This window comes from Eubalaena glacialis, chromosome 3, assembly GCF_028564815.1.
Source record: "Eubalaena glacialis isolate mEubGla1 chromosome 3, mEubGla1.1.hap2.+ XY, whole genome shotgun sequence".
NCBI lineage: Eukaryota > Metazoa > Chordata > Mammalia > Artiodactyla > Balaenidae > Eubalaena > Eubalaena glacialis.
Genome location: NC_083718.1, coordinates 57,094,599 through 57,110,658, shown reverse-complemented (window position 1 = coordinate 57,110,658; position 16,060 = coordinate 57,094,599). Strand labels below are relative to the sequence as shown.

The 16,060-nt window shown below is 40.5% G+C and overlaps 1 protein-coding gene across 1 annotated transcript in view; it reads left to right on the top strand.

Moving 5' to 3' along the window:
• The window catches only part of PAPPA2 (pappalysin 2), a 319,782-nt gene that overhangs the window by 207,471 nt on the left and 96,251 nt on the right, over positions 1-16,060 (top strand). Inside the window, exons 12-13 of the mRNA XM_061183079.1 lie at positions 11,527-11,662; positions 11,864-12,080. Coding sequence (XP_061039062.1) covers positions 11,527-11,662; positions 11,864-12,080 — 353 coding nt within the window. The remainder of the gene's footprint in view (positions 1-11,526; positions 11,663-11,863; positions 12,081-16,060) is intronic.

Sequence of the window (16,060 nt, the reverse complement as noted above, 5' to 3'; positions counted from 1 at the left end):
TCGTTCTCAAGATTGCTTTGGCTATTCGGGGTCTTTTGTGTTTCCATACAAATTGTGAAATTTTTTGTTCTAGTTCTGTGAAAAATGCCAGTGGTAGTTTGATAGGGATTGCATTGAATCTGTAGATTGCTTTGGGTAGCAGAGTCATTTTCACAATGTTGATTCTTCCAATCCAAGAACATGGTATATCTCTCCACCTATTTGTATCATCTTTAATTTCTTTCATCAGTGTCCTATAATTTTCTGCATACAGGTCTTTTGTCTCCTTAGGTAGGTTTATTCCTAGGTATTTTATTCTTTTTGTTGCAATGGTAAACGGGAGTGTTTTCTTAATTTCACTTTCAGATTTTTCATCATTAGTATACAGGAATGCAAGAGATTTCTGTGCATTAATTTTGTATCCTGCTACTTTACCAAATTCATTGATTAGCTCTAGTAGTTTTCTGGTAGCATCTTTTGGATTCTCTATGTATAGTATCATGTCATCTGCAAACAGTGACAGCTTTACTTCTTCTTTTCCGATTTGGATTCCTTTTATTTCTTTTTCGTCTCTGATTGCTGTGGCTAACACTTCCAAAACTATGTTGAATAATAGTGGTGAGAGTGGGCAACCTTGTCTTGTTCCTGATCTTAGTGGAAATGGTTTCAGTTTTTCACCATTGAGGACAATGTTGGCTGTGGGTTTGTCATATACGGCCTTTATTATGTTGAGGAAAGTTCCCTCTATGCCTACTTTCTGCAGGACTTTTATCATAAATGGGTGTTGAATTTTGTCGAAGGCTTTCTCTGCATCTATTGAGATGATCATATGGTTTTTCTCCTTCAATTTGTTAATATGATGTATCACGTTGATTGATTTGCGTATATTGAAGAATCCTTGCATTCCTGGAATAAACCCCACTTGATCATGGTGTATGATCCTTTTAATGTGCTGTTGGATTCTGTTTGCTAGTATTTTGTTGAGGATTTTTGCATCTATGTTCATCAGTGATATTGGCCTGTAGTTTTCTTTCTTTGTGACATCTTTGCCTGGTTTTGGTATCAGGGTGATGGTGGCCTCGTAGAATGAGTTGGGGAGTGTTCCTCCCTCTGCAATATTTTGGAAGAGTTTGAGAAGGATAGGTGTTAGCTCTTCTCTAAATGTTTGATAGAATTCGCCTGTGAAGCCATCTGGTCCTGGGCTTTTGTGTGTTGGAAGATTTTTAATCACAGTTTCAATTTCAGTGCTTGTGATTGGTCTGTTCATATTTTCTATTTCTTCCTGGTTCAGTCTCGGCAGGTTGTGCATTTCTAAGAATCTGTCCGTTTCTTCCACGTTGTCCATTTTATTAGCATAGAGATGCTTGTAGTAATCTCTTATGATCGTTTGTATTTCTGCAGTGTCAGTGGTTACTTCTCCTTTTTCATTTCTAATTCTATTAATTTGAGTCTTCTCCTTTTTTCTCTTGATGAGTCTGGCTAATGGTTTATCAATTTTGTTTATCTTCTCAAAGAACCAGCTTTTAGTTTCATTGATTTTTGCTATTGTTTCCTTCATTTCTTTTTCATTTATTTCTGATCTGATCTTTATGATTTCTTTCCTTCTGCTAGCTTTGGGGTTTTTTTGTTCTTCTTTCTCTAATTGTTTTAGGTGCAAGGTTAGGTTGTTTATTCGAGATGTTTCCTGTTTCTTGATGTAGGCTTGTATTGCTATAAACTTCCCTCTTAGAACTGCTTTTGCTGCATCCCATAGGTTTTGGGTCGTCGTGTCTCCATTGTCATTTGTTTCTAGGTATTTTTTGATTTCCCCTTTGATTTCTTCAGTGATCACTTCGTTATTAAGTAGTGTATTGTGTAGCCTCCATGTGTTTGTATTTTTTACAGATCTTTTCCTGTAATTGATATCTAGTCTCATAGCGTTGTGGTCGGAAAAGATACTTGATACGATTTCAATTTTTTTAAATTTACCAAGGCTTGATTTGTGACCCAAGATATGATCTATCCTGGAGAATGTTCCATGAGCACTTGAGAAAAATGTGTATTCTGTTGTTTTTGGGTGGAATGTCCTATAAATATCAATTAAGTCCATCTTGTTTAATGTATCATTTAAAGCTTGTGTTTCCTTATTTATTTTCATTTTGGATGATCTGTCCATTGGTGAAAGTGGGGTGTTAAAGTCCCCTACTATGATTGTGTTACTGTCGATTTCCCCTTTTATGGCTGTTAGTATTTGCCTTATGTATTGAGGTGCTCCTATGTTGGGTGCATAAATATTTACAATTGTTATACCTTCCTCTTGGATCGATCCCTTGATCATTATATAGTGTCCTTCTTTGTCTCTTGTAATAGTCTTTATTTTAAAGTCTATTTTGTCTGATATGAGAATTGCTACTCCAGCTTTCTTTTGATTTCCATTTGCATGGAATATCTTTTTCCATCCCCTCACTTTCAGTCTGTATGTGTCTCTAGGTCTGAAGTGGGTCTCTTGTAGACAGCATATATATGGGTCTTGTTTTTGTATCCATTCAGCCAGTCTGTGTCTTTTGGTGGGAGCATTTAATCCATTTACATTTAAGGTAATTATCGATATGTATGTTCCTATTCCCATTTTCTTAAATGTTTTGGGTTTGTTATTGTAGGTGTTTTCCTTCTCTTGTGTTTCTTGCCTAGAGAATTTCCTTTAGCATTTGTTGTAAAGCTGGTTTGGTGGTGCTGAACTCTCTCAGCTTTTGCTTGTCTGTAAAGGTTTTAATTTCTCCATCAAATCTGAATGAGATCCTTGCTGGGTAGAGTAATCTTGGTTGTAGGTTTTTCTCCTTCATCACTTTAAGTATATCCTGCCACTCCCTTCTGGCTTGCAGAGTTTCTGCTGAAAGATCAGCTGTTAACCTTATGGGGATGCCCTTGTGTGTTATCTGTTGTTTTTCCCTTGCTGCTTTTAATATGTTTTCTTTATATTTAATTTTTGATAGTTTGATTAATATGTGTCTTGGTGTGTTTCTCCTTGGATTTATCCTGTATGGGACTCTCTGTGCTTCCAGGACTTGATTAACTATTTCCTTTCCCATATTAGGGAAGTTTTCAACTATAATCTCTTCAAATATTTTCTCAGTCCCTTTCTTTTTCTCTTCTTCTTCTGGGACCCCTATAATTCGAATGTTGGTTCGTTTAATGTTGTCCCAGAGGTCTCTGAGACTGTCCTCAGTTCTTTTCATTCTTTTTTCTTTATCCTGCTCTGCAGTAGTTATTTCCACCATTTTATCTTCCAGGTCACTTATCCGTTCTTCTGCCTCAGTTATTCTGCTATTGATCCCATCTAGAGTATTTTTAATTTCATTTATTGTGCTTGTCATCGTTTCTTGGTTCCTCTTTAGTTCTTCTACGTCCTTGTTAAATGTTTCTTGCATTTTGTCTATTCTATTTCCAAGACTTTGGATCATCCTTACTATCATTATTCTGAATTCTTTTTCAGGTAGACTACCTATTTCCTCTTCATTTGTTAGGTCTGGTGTGTTTTGACCCTGCTCCTTCATCTGCTGTGTGTTTTTCTGTCTTCTCATTTTGCTTATCTTACTGTGTTTGGGGTCTCCTTTTCACAGGCTGCAGGTTCGTAGTTCCCGTTGTTTTTGGTATCTGTCCCCAGTGGCTAAGGTTGGTTCAGTGGGTTGTGTAGGTTTCCTGGTGGAGGGAACTAGTGCCTGTGTTCTGGTGGATGAGGCTGGATGTTGTCTTTCTGGTGGGTTCGTCCACGTCTGGTGGTGTGTTTTGGGGTGTCTGTGGCCTTATTATGATTTTAGGCAGCCTCTCTGTTAATGGATGGGGCTGTGTTCCTCTCTTGCTAGTTGTTTGGCATAGGGTGTCCAGCACTGTAGCTTGCTGGTCGTTGAGTGAAGCTGGGTCTTGATGTTGAGATGGAGATCTGTGAGAGATTTTCGCCGTTTGGTATTACGTGGAGCTGGGAGGTCTCTTGTGGACCAGTGTCCTGAAGTTGGCTCTCCCACCTCAGAGGCACAGCCCTGATGCCTGGCTGGAGCACCAAGAGCCTTTCATCCACACGGCTCAGAATAAAAGGGAGAAAAAATGGAAAGAAAGAAAGAAAGAGGATAAAATAAAATAAAATAAAGCAATTATAATAAAAAATAAGAAAAAAAATTATTAAGAGTAAATTTATTAAGAAAAAAAATTTTTTTTTCATTTTTAAAAATAGATTTATTAATTTTTTATACTAAAAATAAGAAAAAAATTATTTAGAAAAAATTTATTAAGAAAAAAATTTTTTAATTTTTTAAAATAAAAAATATGAAAAAACTTATTAAAAATTTTTTTTAAAAATAGAAAATAAGGAAAAAATTATTAAGAAAACATTTATTAGGGAAAAAAAAAAATTTTTAAGCCCAAAAAAAAAAAAAAAAAACGGACGGACCTAACCCTAGGACTAACGGTGAGAGCAAAGCTATACAGACAAAATCTCACCCAGAAGCATACACATCTACACTCACAAAAAAAAGGAAAAGGGGAAAAGTTAATATATCCTGCTCCCAAAGTCCATCTCCTAAATTTGGGATGATTCGTTGTCTATTCAGGTATTCAACAGATGCAGGCACATCAAGTTGTTTGTGGAGCTTTAATCCGCTGCTTCTGAGGCTGCTGGGAGAGATTTTCCTTTCTCTTCTTTGTTCGTACAGCTCCCGGGGTTCAGCTTTGGATTTGGACCCGCCTCTGCATGTAGGTCCCCTGAGGGCGTCTGTTCCCCGCCCAGACAGAACGGGGTTAAAGGAGCAGCTGATTCGGGGGCTCTGGCTCAGTCAGGCCGGGGGGAGGGAGCGGTATGGAGGAGGCGGGGCGAGCCTGCGGCGGCAGCAGCCGGCGTGACGTTGCAGCAGCCTGAGGCGCGCCGTGCGCTCTCCCGGGGAAGTTGTCCCCGGATTACGGGAGCCTGGCCGTGGCGGGCTGCACAGGCTCCCGGGAGGGGCGGTGTGGAGAATGACCTGTGCTCGCCCATAGGCTGTTTGGTGGCGGCAGCAGCAGCCTTAGCGTCTCATGCCCGTCTCTGGGGTCCGCGCTGATAGCCGCGGCTCGCGCCCGTCTCTGGAGTTCGTTTAAGTGGCGCTCTGAATCCCCTCTCCTTGCACGCCGCGAAACAAAGAGGCAAGAAAAAGTCTCCTGCCTCTTCGGCAGCTGCAGACTTTTTCTCGTGCACCCTCCCGGCTAGTTGTGGTGCGCTAGACCCTTCAGGCTGTGTTCACGCAGCCAACCCCAGTCCTCTCCCTGGGATCCAACCGAAGCCCGCGCCTCAGCTCCCAGCCCCCGCCCGCCCCGGCGGGTGAGCAGACAAGCCTCTCGGGCTGGTGAGTGCTGCTCGGCGCCGAGCCTCTGTGCGGGAATCTCTCCGTTTTTCCCTCTGCGTCCCTGTTGCTGTGGGATCCGCGCTGATAGCCGCGGCTCGCGCCCGTCTCTGGAGCTCATTTAGGCGGCGCTCTGAATCCCCTCTCCTTGCGCGCCGCGAAACAAAGAGGCAAGAAAAATTCTCTTGCCTCTTTGGCAGCTGCAGTCTTTTTCCCGGACTCCCTCCCGGCTAGCACCGAAGCCCGAGCCCCAGCTCCCAGGCCCCGCCCGCCCCGGCGGCTGAGCAGACAAGCCTCTCGGGCTGGTGAGCGCTGGTCGGCACCGCTCCTCTGTGCGGGAATCTCCGCTTTGCCCTCCGCACCACTGTGGCTGCGCTCTCCTCCGTGGCTCCGAAGCTTCCCCCCTCTGCTACCCGCAGTCTCTGCCCACGAAGGGGCTTCCTAGTGTGTGGAAACCTTTTCTCCTTCACAGCTCCCTCCCACTGGTGCAGGTCCCGTCCCTATTCTTTTGTCTCTGTTATTTCTTTTTTCTTTTGCCCTACCCAAGTACGTGGGGATTTTCTTGCCTTTTGGGAGGTCTGACGTCTTCTGCCAGCGTTCAGTGGGTGTTCTGTAGGAGCAGTTCCACGTGTAGATGTATTTCTCATGTATCTGTGGGGAGGAAGGTGATCTCCGCGTCTTACTCTTCCGCCATCTTGCCCCTCCCTCTTCATTTATTTGTGATCTGATCTTTATGATTTCTTTCCTTCTGCTAACTTTGGGGTTTGTTTTTCTTTCTCTAATTGCTTTAGGTGTAAGGTTAGGTTGTTTATTTGAGATATTTCTTGTTTCTTCAGGTAAGATTTTTTTTTTTTTTAAAGTTCTTGTGTATTGGGACTTGCTCTCTTTTTTTTTTTTTAATAAATATTTTAATTAATTAATTAATTAATTTTATTTTTGGCTCTGTTGGGTCTTCGTTTCTGTGCGAGGGCTTTCTCTAGTTGTGGCAAGTGGGGGCCACTTTTCATTGTGGTGAGCGGGCCTCTCACTATTGTGGCTTCTCCCGTTGCGGAGCACAGGCTCCAGACGCGCACGCTCAGTAGTTGTGGCTCACGGGCCTAGTTGCTCCGTGGCATGTGGGATCCTCCCAGACCAGGGCTCGAACCCGTGTCCCCTGCATTGGCAGGCAGACTCTCAACCGCTGCGCCACCAGGGAAGCCCTTCAGGTAAGATTTTATTGCTATAAACTTCCCTCTTAGAACTGCTTTTGCTGCATCCCATAGGTTTTGGATCATTGTGTTTTCATTGTCATTTGTTTCTAGGTATTTTTTGATTTCCCCTTTGATTTCTTCAGTGATCTCTTTCTTATTTAGTAGTGTATTGCTTAGCCTCCATGTGTTTGTATTTTTTTTCAGATTTTTTTCCTGTAATTGATATCTATTCTCATAGCGTTGTGGTCAGAAAAGACACTTGATACGATTTGAATTTTCTTAAATTTGCCAAGGCTTGATTTGTGACCCAAGATATGATCTTTCCTAGAGAATGTTTCCATGAGCACTTTAAAAAACGTGTATTCTGTTGTTTTTGGATGGAATGTCCTATAAATATCAATTAAGTCCATCTTGTTTAATGTATCATTTAAAGCTGTATTTCCTTATTTATTTTCATTTTGGATGATCTGTCCATTGGTGAAAGTGGGTTGTTAAAGTCCCCCACTATTATTGTGTTACTGTCTATTTCCCCTTTTCTGCCTGTTAGCATTTGCCTTATGTATTGAGGTGCTCCTATGTTGGGTGCATAAATATTTACAATTGTTATATCTTCTTCTTGGATTGATTGCTTGATCATTATGTAGTGTCCTTCTTTGTCTCTTGTAATAGTTTTTATTTTAAAGTCTATTTTGTCTGATATGAGAATTGCTACTCCAGCTTTCACTTGATTTCCATTCGCATGGAATATCTTTTTCCATGCCCTCACTTTCAGTCTGTATGTTTCTCTAGGTCTGAAGTGGGTCTCTTGTAGACAGCATTTATACAGGTCTTTATTTGTATCCATTCAGCCAGCCTTTTTCTTTTGGTTGTAGCATTTAATTCATTTACATTTAAGGTAATTATTGATATATATCTTCCTATTACCACTTTCTAATTGTTTGGGGTTTGTTATTGTAGGTCTTTTCCTTGTCTTGTGTTTCCTGCCTAGAGAAGTTCCTTTAGCATTTGTTGTAAAGCTGGTTTGGTAGTGCTGAGTTCTCTTAGCCTTTGCTTGTCAGTAAGGTTTTTTATTTCTCCTTTGAATCTGAATGAGATTCTTGCTGGGTAGAGTCATCTTGGTTGTAGGTTTTTCCCTTTCATCACTTTAAATATGTCCTGCCACTCCCTTCTGGCTTGCAGAGTTTCTGCTGAGAAATCATCTGCTAACCTTATGGGAATTCCCTTGTATGCCATTTGTTGCTTTTCCCTTGCTGCTTTTATTATTTTTCCTTTGTATTTATTTTTTGATCATTTGATTAATATGTGTCTTGACGTGTTTCTCCTTGGATTTATCCTCTATGGGACTCTCTGTGCTTCCTGTTCTTGATTGCCTATTTCCTTTCCCATATTAGGAAAGTTTTCAGCTATAATCTCTTCAAATATTTTCTCAGTCCCTTTCTTTTTCTCTTCTTCTTCTGGGACCCCTATAGTTTGAATGTTGGTGCGTTTAATGTTGTCCCAGAGGTCTCTGAGACTGTCCTCAATTCTTTTCATTCTTTTTTCTTTATTTGCTCTGTAGTAGTTATTTCCACTATTTTATCTTCCAGGTCACGTGTCCGTTCTTCTGCCTCAGTTTTTCTGCTATTGATTCCTTGTAGAGAATTTTTAATTTCATTTATTGTGTTGTTTCTCATTGTTTGTTTGCTCTTTAGTTCTTCTAGGTCCTTGTTAAGCATTTCTTTTATTTTCTCCATTCTGTTTCCAAGATTGGATCAACTTTACTATCATTACTCTGAATTCTTTTTCAGGTAGACAGCCTATTTCCTCTTCATTTGTTTGGTATGGTGGGTTTTTACCTTGCTCCTTCATTTGCTGTGTATTTCTCTGTCTTCTCATTTTGGTTAACTTACTGCATTTGGGGTCTCCTTTTCTCAGGCTGCAGGTTCATATTTCCCATTGTTTTTTGTGTTTGCCCGCAGTGGGTAAGGTTGGTTCAGTGGGTTATGTAGGCTTCCTGGTGGAGGGGCCTGGTGCCTGTGTTCCAGTGGATGAGGCCGGATTTTGTCTTCCTGGGGGCAGGGCCTGGCATGCGGATTCTTAACCACTGCACCACCTGGGAAGTCCAAGAGCAGCTTTTAAAAATATCTTCTTTGTTCACATAAACCATATACTTTTAGTATCCTAATTATACAGCCAATTCTAGAAATTTATTTGTCTATATGTACATAAAAATAGGTTTTTAATAAATGCATATTGAACTGAATTTTTAAAACTCTATTAAAATAGTTATATATACAAAGTATATTTTTCATATATCCCATTTATAAAGTAGAGATACATTCTATACCAAGAGCTTCAAGTATTACCAATTTCTATGGAAGCAGAACCTGGAGTATTGATTCACATGTACAAGTGCCATTTTAAAAAAGCATATATGAAATTTTTTAGCCCATAAATTTCAGAAAAACGTAATTCTCTATATACCAAAATATATGGTTGTATGTTTAATTTTAAAACTTTCTTCTTTATCGTTGTCTTCCTGAAGTATAAACAGGATAAAAAATAATTTCTTTTTGGAAATAAGAATTATTGAGTCCTTACTAGATGGTAGGCACTGTCCTATGTGCTTTTACGTGATTTCATTTCATCCTCATAGTAGCCACCTGAGATAGGTAGTATATCTGTTTCTCAAATGTGGAAGAGGAACCCTATGCTCAGAGAGGAGAGATGGATAGTTCAGATCTACCCAGCTAGTAAAGATGGATTAAACCCAGGGTTCTGTCTGGCCAACACTCCCTCCAGAATGGTGAACTCACTTGATTCCCTTTACCGTGGCTCAGATTCATTATGCACATATGTGCAGGCTCAAACTTGTCTCTGCTTTTGAGGTTCCAATAGTTGTATGAGAGAGTTATACTTCTTTGTGTCTAGTTGCTACTGTGAATCATATCAGGTATTCAGATGAGAATGAAGTTTGGCTACCTCTCTGTGTCACTGTGAGAGGAAATGCCCAAGACTTGGCATCCAGTACCATGATCAAACCCTTGTCTCTCGTTGCTTTGTGTATCCCAACATTTCTCTGCCGATGTCTCACCTGTGGTTTTCCTACTTAAGCCACGGACTGGAAATCCTGGCATAGCCGCTTCCCACAAATCAAGGCACAGAGACACTGCCACCAGGAGCAGGCTTTAATGTTCAAAGTGATTTGGGATTCAAAGACCCTTAGAGCAAGGAGATGCAAAACGAGATGGAGGTTTTGGGCATGGGCCCTCAAGATGGAGAAATACACACCATAAGGCCTACAAATTAGTTTCAGGTGGGTGGTGACTATTTTGGGACCCAACAGACAGTGGGAAAACTGAGCTCTCCTGTTGCTCATTGAAGCCATTCCATTCTTCGAGTCTGAGGCCTACTGAGGTGAAGCCACCAGGTACTTGTTTGTACTCTGTTTGTTCCTGGCTCAGGAAACAATCCAGAGCTTTCTTCCAGTACTCAGGTCTCTTTTGTGGTGTATACAAAGGAAGAGGTTGTGGGAGTTCCCAGGGGACTTTGATGTCATTTGGGGCTGGGGTTGAGGGCTTTGCATTAGGCTCCTGGTTACCTTATGGTGTGTTTCATGTCTAGCCCTCATCCAGCCAGGAACAAAGGACCTCGTATTGCAAGCCATAACCTATGGATCTGGAAGTTTCTTAAGTTATAAAGAAATATTTATTACTTCAAAGAGGGGAAATGAAAAGGGGGAAAAAAGACACTGTAAAAAAAGAGTGTGGCTGGTCTTTCCCTCAAAGGAGGAGAGGAAGAAGGGAGAGTTGTGCTACATTGACCACTGAAAATCATAAAATCACCCTAATTGAGCCAGCAGTGCAAATGGACACTCTATAAACACACCACCAAGGCTCAGGAAAAATCAGTCTGCGGACAAGGAAGAATTATTATTAAAATGGAAAACATGTTTTACTCTCCTGCTCCCCATTTTAAGAAAAGGCCTCTGCCATTAGATGTTGTACCCTGCTCTGACACTGAGGACAGTTTTTCTGGAGATTTATCCCCTTCAGAACCTGATAAAAAGCTAGAGAAATATACACAGAAGGTTGTACAGTCCAGCACCAGATTCTAATAATGCAACAACCATCCAACACCAGGGAAGACTGGAGATAATGCTCAATAGGAATTAAGAGTAATGTTGAGCTATAGGAAATAAAAGTAGAATTACTACATCAAGTAATTTCAATATGAAAAATAAGTTCTCCAGGTCATTCCCCAATCTCTGAGGTGTTTTCTTTTATATTAAAGGATTTCCAGGGACAAAACGTCCATAGTTTACTGTGAAAGACTGTTTCTTTGTTAATTAGTCTAGCCATCTAGGTATATTTCTTATAGATAACTGAATTTTCCTGTGAATTTTCATTGTTGGCTTATTCTTCAGCCATGGATAGGGTATATGTGCTTGAGGCACCAGAAGAACAAGAATAAACAGTTTGGCAGCTTCTAATCTCAGAAGTAACAGAATCTGCAATAGATTCTCTCCCATGGCATAGTTCAAAAGCTAAGTGAGACGTTCTGATAAAAATTTTAAGGGAGAGACAAGGAGATAGGGAAGGATAATTAGCTATGCCAGTTCAGAACAAAGTGTTAGCAAGGTGATACTCTTGTCCACGTCTCTCACTTTGGAGATAGGGAGGTATTGTCTACCTATGCTGTGGTTTACTGTCTCCAGTGATGGTCTATTTGAGTGACCTTTTTGAGAAATTTAAAGAAAGATTCAAGTGACAAGCAATTGGTTGACATAAAAAGTCTCATAAAAAGATGGGAAGCTTAGTAGCTGAAAGTTATGTTCTTTCCAGCTAATTTTGACTTTTGATGTGACTGTGGCTATCTTTCTGTGCCTACTCCATGTTTTTTCCCATTGTAAAGGAGAAGGGAGCTCTTACTTTATGAGTGGTGAGCTATTTGAGAAGTATAAAAATAGTGTGACACGTGCCTTGATAGCCCACTGGAAATAATGGCTCGTACATGTATGTGCTTTTGCCTAGGTTTGTTTCAATAGACCAGGAGTGGCCACGGCAATTTTCATTTTCTTGACATCTGATGGCCTGGTGCCTGGGGAACATCAGCGGCCAACAGTGACCCTTTACCTGACTGATATCAGTGGAAACAACCACTCTCTTGGTGAGTCTGACAGTTATCCCTTTAGGACCACTAGAGGACAATCCAGTAGACCCAGGAATCAGCTTGATGTCTGTCTCTGATATTGTTTGAGACCTTGCTTACATCATACAGCTATTGAGAAGATAAAATGAATCCTAGATATGGAAACTTGATACTACATGAATGGCTTACAATATTATTCATCTCTTTGTTTCTCTTCAGGAAGCTATGAACTGTCATGCCAGCATAACCCACTGGTTATCAATGTAACCCATCACTCGAACGTCCTCTTCCACCATACCACCTCAGTGCTGCTGAATTTCTCATCCCCACTGGTGGGCATCTCAGCAGTGGCTCTAAGGACATCCTCCATCATAAGTCCTTCAGCTTCCAACAACTGCATCCCAGAGCACAAGGGGAAAAATCATCAGGGACAGAGGTACAAAGTCCTCTTTCTTCCTTTTTTCTTTCTTTTTGTTGTGATGTGTTGCTATCATTTTCATACATACTATTGTATATATAGCGGGTGCTTGTTCACTAACTAAAAATGGGTCTAAGAACTTCTAAAAAGACTTAAGAAGCAAGCAAAGAACAATTCATAGAAGGCACACTTGCGTTTTATACTTTGCTCTTCTTTCCTTAGCTGAGAATAATGTTTATGTAAATATTTATCATCTTTAAGGTCTTAAAATCTTTTTTACATATAAAACCACTGCCTTCACATCAACATTGTTATGTAAACTGCCAAAAATTCTCTGCCAAAAACTCAATGTTCCCTAAGCGATGTATATTTTTTCACTTGTTCCCACCTGGACAGTGTATATAGCAAGTTTAAAAATTAGTTTCTAAGGCATGTCATATAATCAATTAGATTTACATATGGAAATCAGGACTACATTAGCTATATGTGCCCTTCTGTGGACATCTGTAATTGCCATGTAGATAGCATTTCCTGGACTCTCAGCTCCTGCTAGTAAGGAACTGTTCTTCATAGCGTTGGTATGCCCAAGGTTGGCCCTGATGGGGCAAGGAGCAAGCCAAACACAGTAATCTGTGCTGCACTTGGGCTGGACTCATTCTATGAATGGTCTAATCAGTTGAGTGGCACTGTAGGTAACAGGGTTTGTTCCCTCAAGGAGTGAAGTGTCAGGCAATTGGGATCCTAGTCACAAAAGCTGGAGTCGCAGGCAGCACTCCATCACCAAGGAGGGACTCTGATACCACCTTGCCCAACATAGGTATCCCACAAACCCAACCTTGATTAGGGAATAAGTGTAGACAGTACTAATATGGTATATTAGTTATCTTTTGCTGTGTAGCAACTTATACCAAAATTTAGTGGCTTGTCACGGTTTCCGTCGGTGAGGAATCTGGGTGCAACTCAGCTAGGTGCCTCTGGCTTAGAGTCTCTTATGAGGTTGCCATCAGCTGTGGGCTAAGCGTGCAGTAACCTCAAGGCTCGAGTGGAGCTGGAGAATTCACTTCCAAGTTCACTCATGTGGCTGTTGGCAAGCCTCGGGAGATCTGCATCCAAACTCACTCACATAGGTGCTGGCAGTGGGCACACTCACATAGGCATGGCTCAGTTCCTTGCCATGTGGGCATCTCCATAAGGTGCCTGAGTGTCCTTATGACATGGTGGCTAATAATCCAAAAAATAAAGAGAACCAGAGAGGGTAAGTACATGAGAGTCTGCCCAAAAAGGAAGCCAGTCTTTTTATAACATAATGTTGGAATTGACAACCCATTACTTCTGGTATATTCTATTCATTAGAAATGAGTCAGTTAGTCCAGCCCATACTCAAGAGGAGGGATGCGCATCAAGGCACGAGTCATTAGGTGCCATTTATCACATGCAGTAATAGTAGTTTATGTTAATCAAGCACTAACTATGTGTCAGACATTGTTGTAAGCGCTAGGAAGGGATAGGGTCTAGGTAATGGACATTGCAACACTAGCTAGTTCATCTGCAACTTTTAAGTCTCCTTAGTGAGCAAAAGTCTTCAAATATTAATGTAAGAATGTAGACTATTAAAATAGCATTTTTTACTAGAATTATTGCCTCTGTCTCATGTGTTTTCCAATTATTTTCTCTATTGGTTCTACCTCTGGCCTCAAGCCATACAGAATTTCTTTCAGGTCCCTGAAACATGTGTTCTTGATGAGCTCCATGTCTTTGCACACAATGTTCCTACTTTCTTGAATGCTGTCCAGTACTTCTTCACTTCAACTCACACTTGACCATCATGATTCACCTTCGTCCATGAAGTTTTGGCAAACTCCCTCCCTGTTTCCTTAGGACATTGTACACAACCCATGCTTTACAAAAGCAGCTATCACATAAATATACCTATTTATTTACTTGTTGTTCTTTCCCACTCTGAGCTCCCTGCAGTAGGAATTCCGCTCAGTATCTCTCAGTACTTACTAAAGGCCCTGGCGCATAAGAGGTGTCAGAAACTGTGCATTGAGTGACAGTTACAGACTTTATCTCTAAATCTTCCACGGGACAGAACTGAACAAGCAAAGCAAAAAAGAAGTCACAACCTCTGTAGACCCCAAGGGACAAGAATTCCCCTCACAACAATAGCTGTGAAGTTTTGACAAAGAAGTTGATTAATTATGATCACTGCTGCTAGTTCTTCACTTATTTTCATTTGGCACTGTGGGAAAAACAAGTTATATATGCATACATACAAACAGTAGAAATAAGATATGATTCTCCAGTTTGCACAGAGTGTATCTGGAATGCATGAGAATTTCCAAACCACATGTGACTGACAGGAGCCATGCAAATTGGCTTTTCCTTTTCGGCCAGAAAATCAGTGCAATATAGTAAATTTTGATACACAGGGAACCTAATAGGTCCCACGTATTTTCTTTGTGGACAGATTTAAAATCTAAATCCCTATGTATTCTCAAAGAGTAGAAGTCTTTTAACATCTTTGTATCAATCACAGTTGTAAATGTAGATAGACCATAATATGAAACCCTCAAATTCTGGGCATAGTGAGAGGGATTCCTGGCTACCTCCTTCTTACCCCTTATGACCTGAATTCCATTAATACTAAAATGGGCAAGGGAAAGCTGACAGATGCCTGGCAGTAGAAGATGTGTTATCCATTTTGTATTTAACCATTAATGACCAATGACCTATCCTCCTACAACACTTTATCCTTAAACCAGCCTGACTGACCCACAGAATCTCAGCTGAAGGCCAGTAAACCTAAGTCTGGCTCTCCAGTGACATTCATGATCCTTACCTTGGACCATTTGGCTTTGATCTTTCTCTTCATCTTGTTTCCCATTCTGCTATGATGGCTACCCAGTTTATGACCCTTTGGGCTTAGTCTACTGATAATGAACGCCTTAGTCTTGAAAAGCAACCTTAGTGTTCTTGGTTTTGGTCACCAGTGCCCAGTAAGAGCTGAATTCATTCTTACTCTCTGGCTATTTCCTGCTCTAGCCACCTTGGGGAAAGGTCCTGCATAACCTTCCACAGTATCCCATGAGTTGGAGTGTCAGGCAGATCCCCAACCTTTCCAGGATTGTGCTGATGGTTTTGGGAAGTGGGAACCATCTTTTTGATTAATACAGTGGAATTTTGATTGTGTCCGAGATACAATCCTGGCACTAATAGGTTAATTTTCCTAAATGAGTGGATTAGCTTGCAGATAATCAGGACTCATGTTATCTACTTTGGAAATTCACAAGGTCAAGTCTAGAAGAATTTACTAATAGGCAAGAATTGCTGATGGGAATGTGTTTCTCCTACAACAGGATTCTCTTTTTTCAGTCACATGAATACAATGAAAACATTAGTTGCAACTTCTCTGACCCTACCTGCTGGTATATCCATCAGATACCCCAGTGTTGAATCTTCTGAAGATGAAGAATATTATCGCCTTTTTCAGGACATAGGCTGATAGCAATGGTTGAAACTTCTGATTACTCATTTCTTTTCAGCATTTGTACTTTCCTTTTATTGATTTTTCTATCTACCTGCTCTATAAAAGGTTGAGAATACAGTATAACCTTCCAAACAATTGTGCTTCTTTCAGTTTTTAATAGTTCTGGCTTTTTATAATTTCATATTACATAATTAGGTGTATAAATGCTTGTGACTGTTTTATCTTTATTAGGATCAAAGCTCTTGCCAACCCTTTTGCCCCTTTCAAAGGTTAAGGCTTTGTATTATGCTTTGTCTGGAATTAAAATTTCCATCCCTGCTTTCCTTTTGTTTGTCTTTGTTTGATAAATGTTTGCCTTTGTTTTATTCTTAGCCTTTCTCTATCTTCACTGCCAGTGAGGCCAGGGCACATTGCTTTACTGCACTGTTTACAAAGACAGTAGGATTTCACTGTGTAAAACTACTCCAAGCTTTTATTCTGAAATTTTATCTCATGGTCCTCAAGCCTG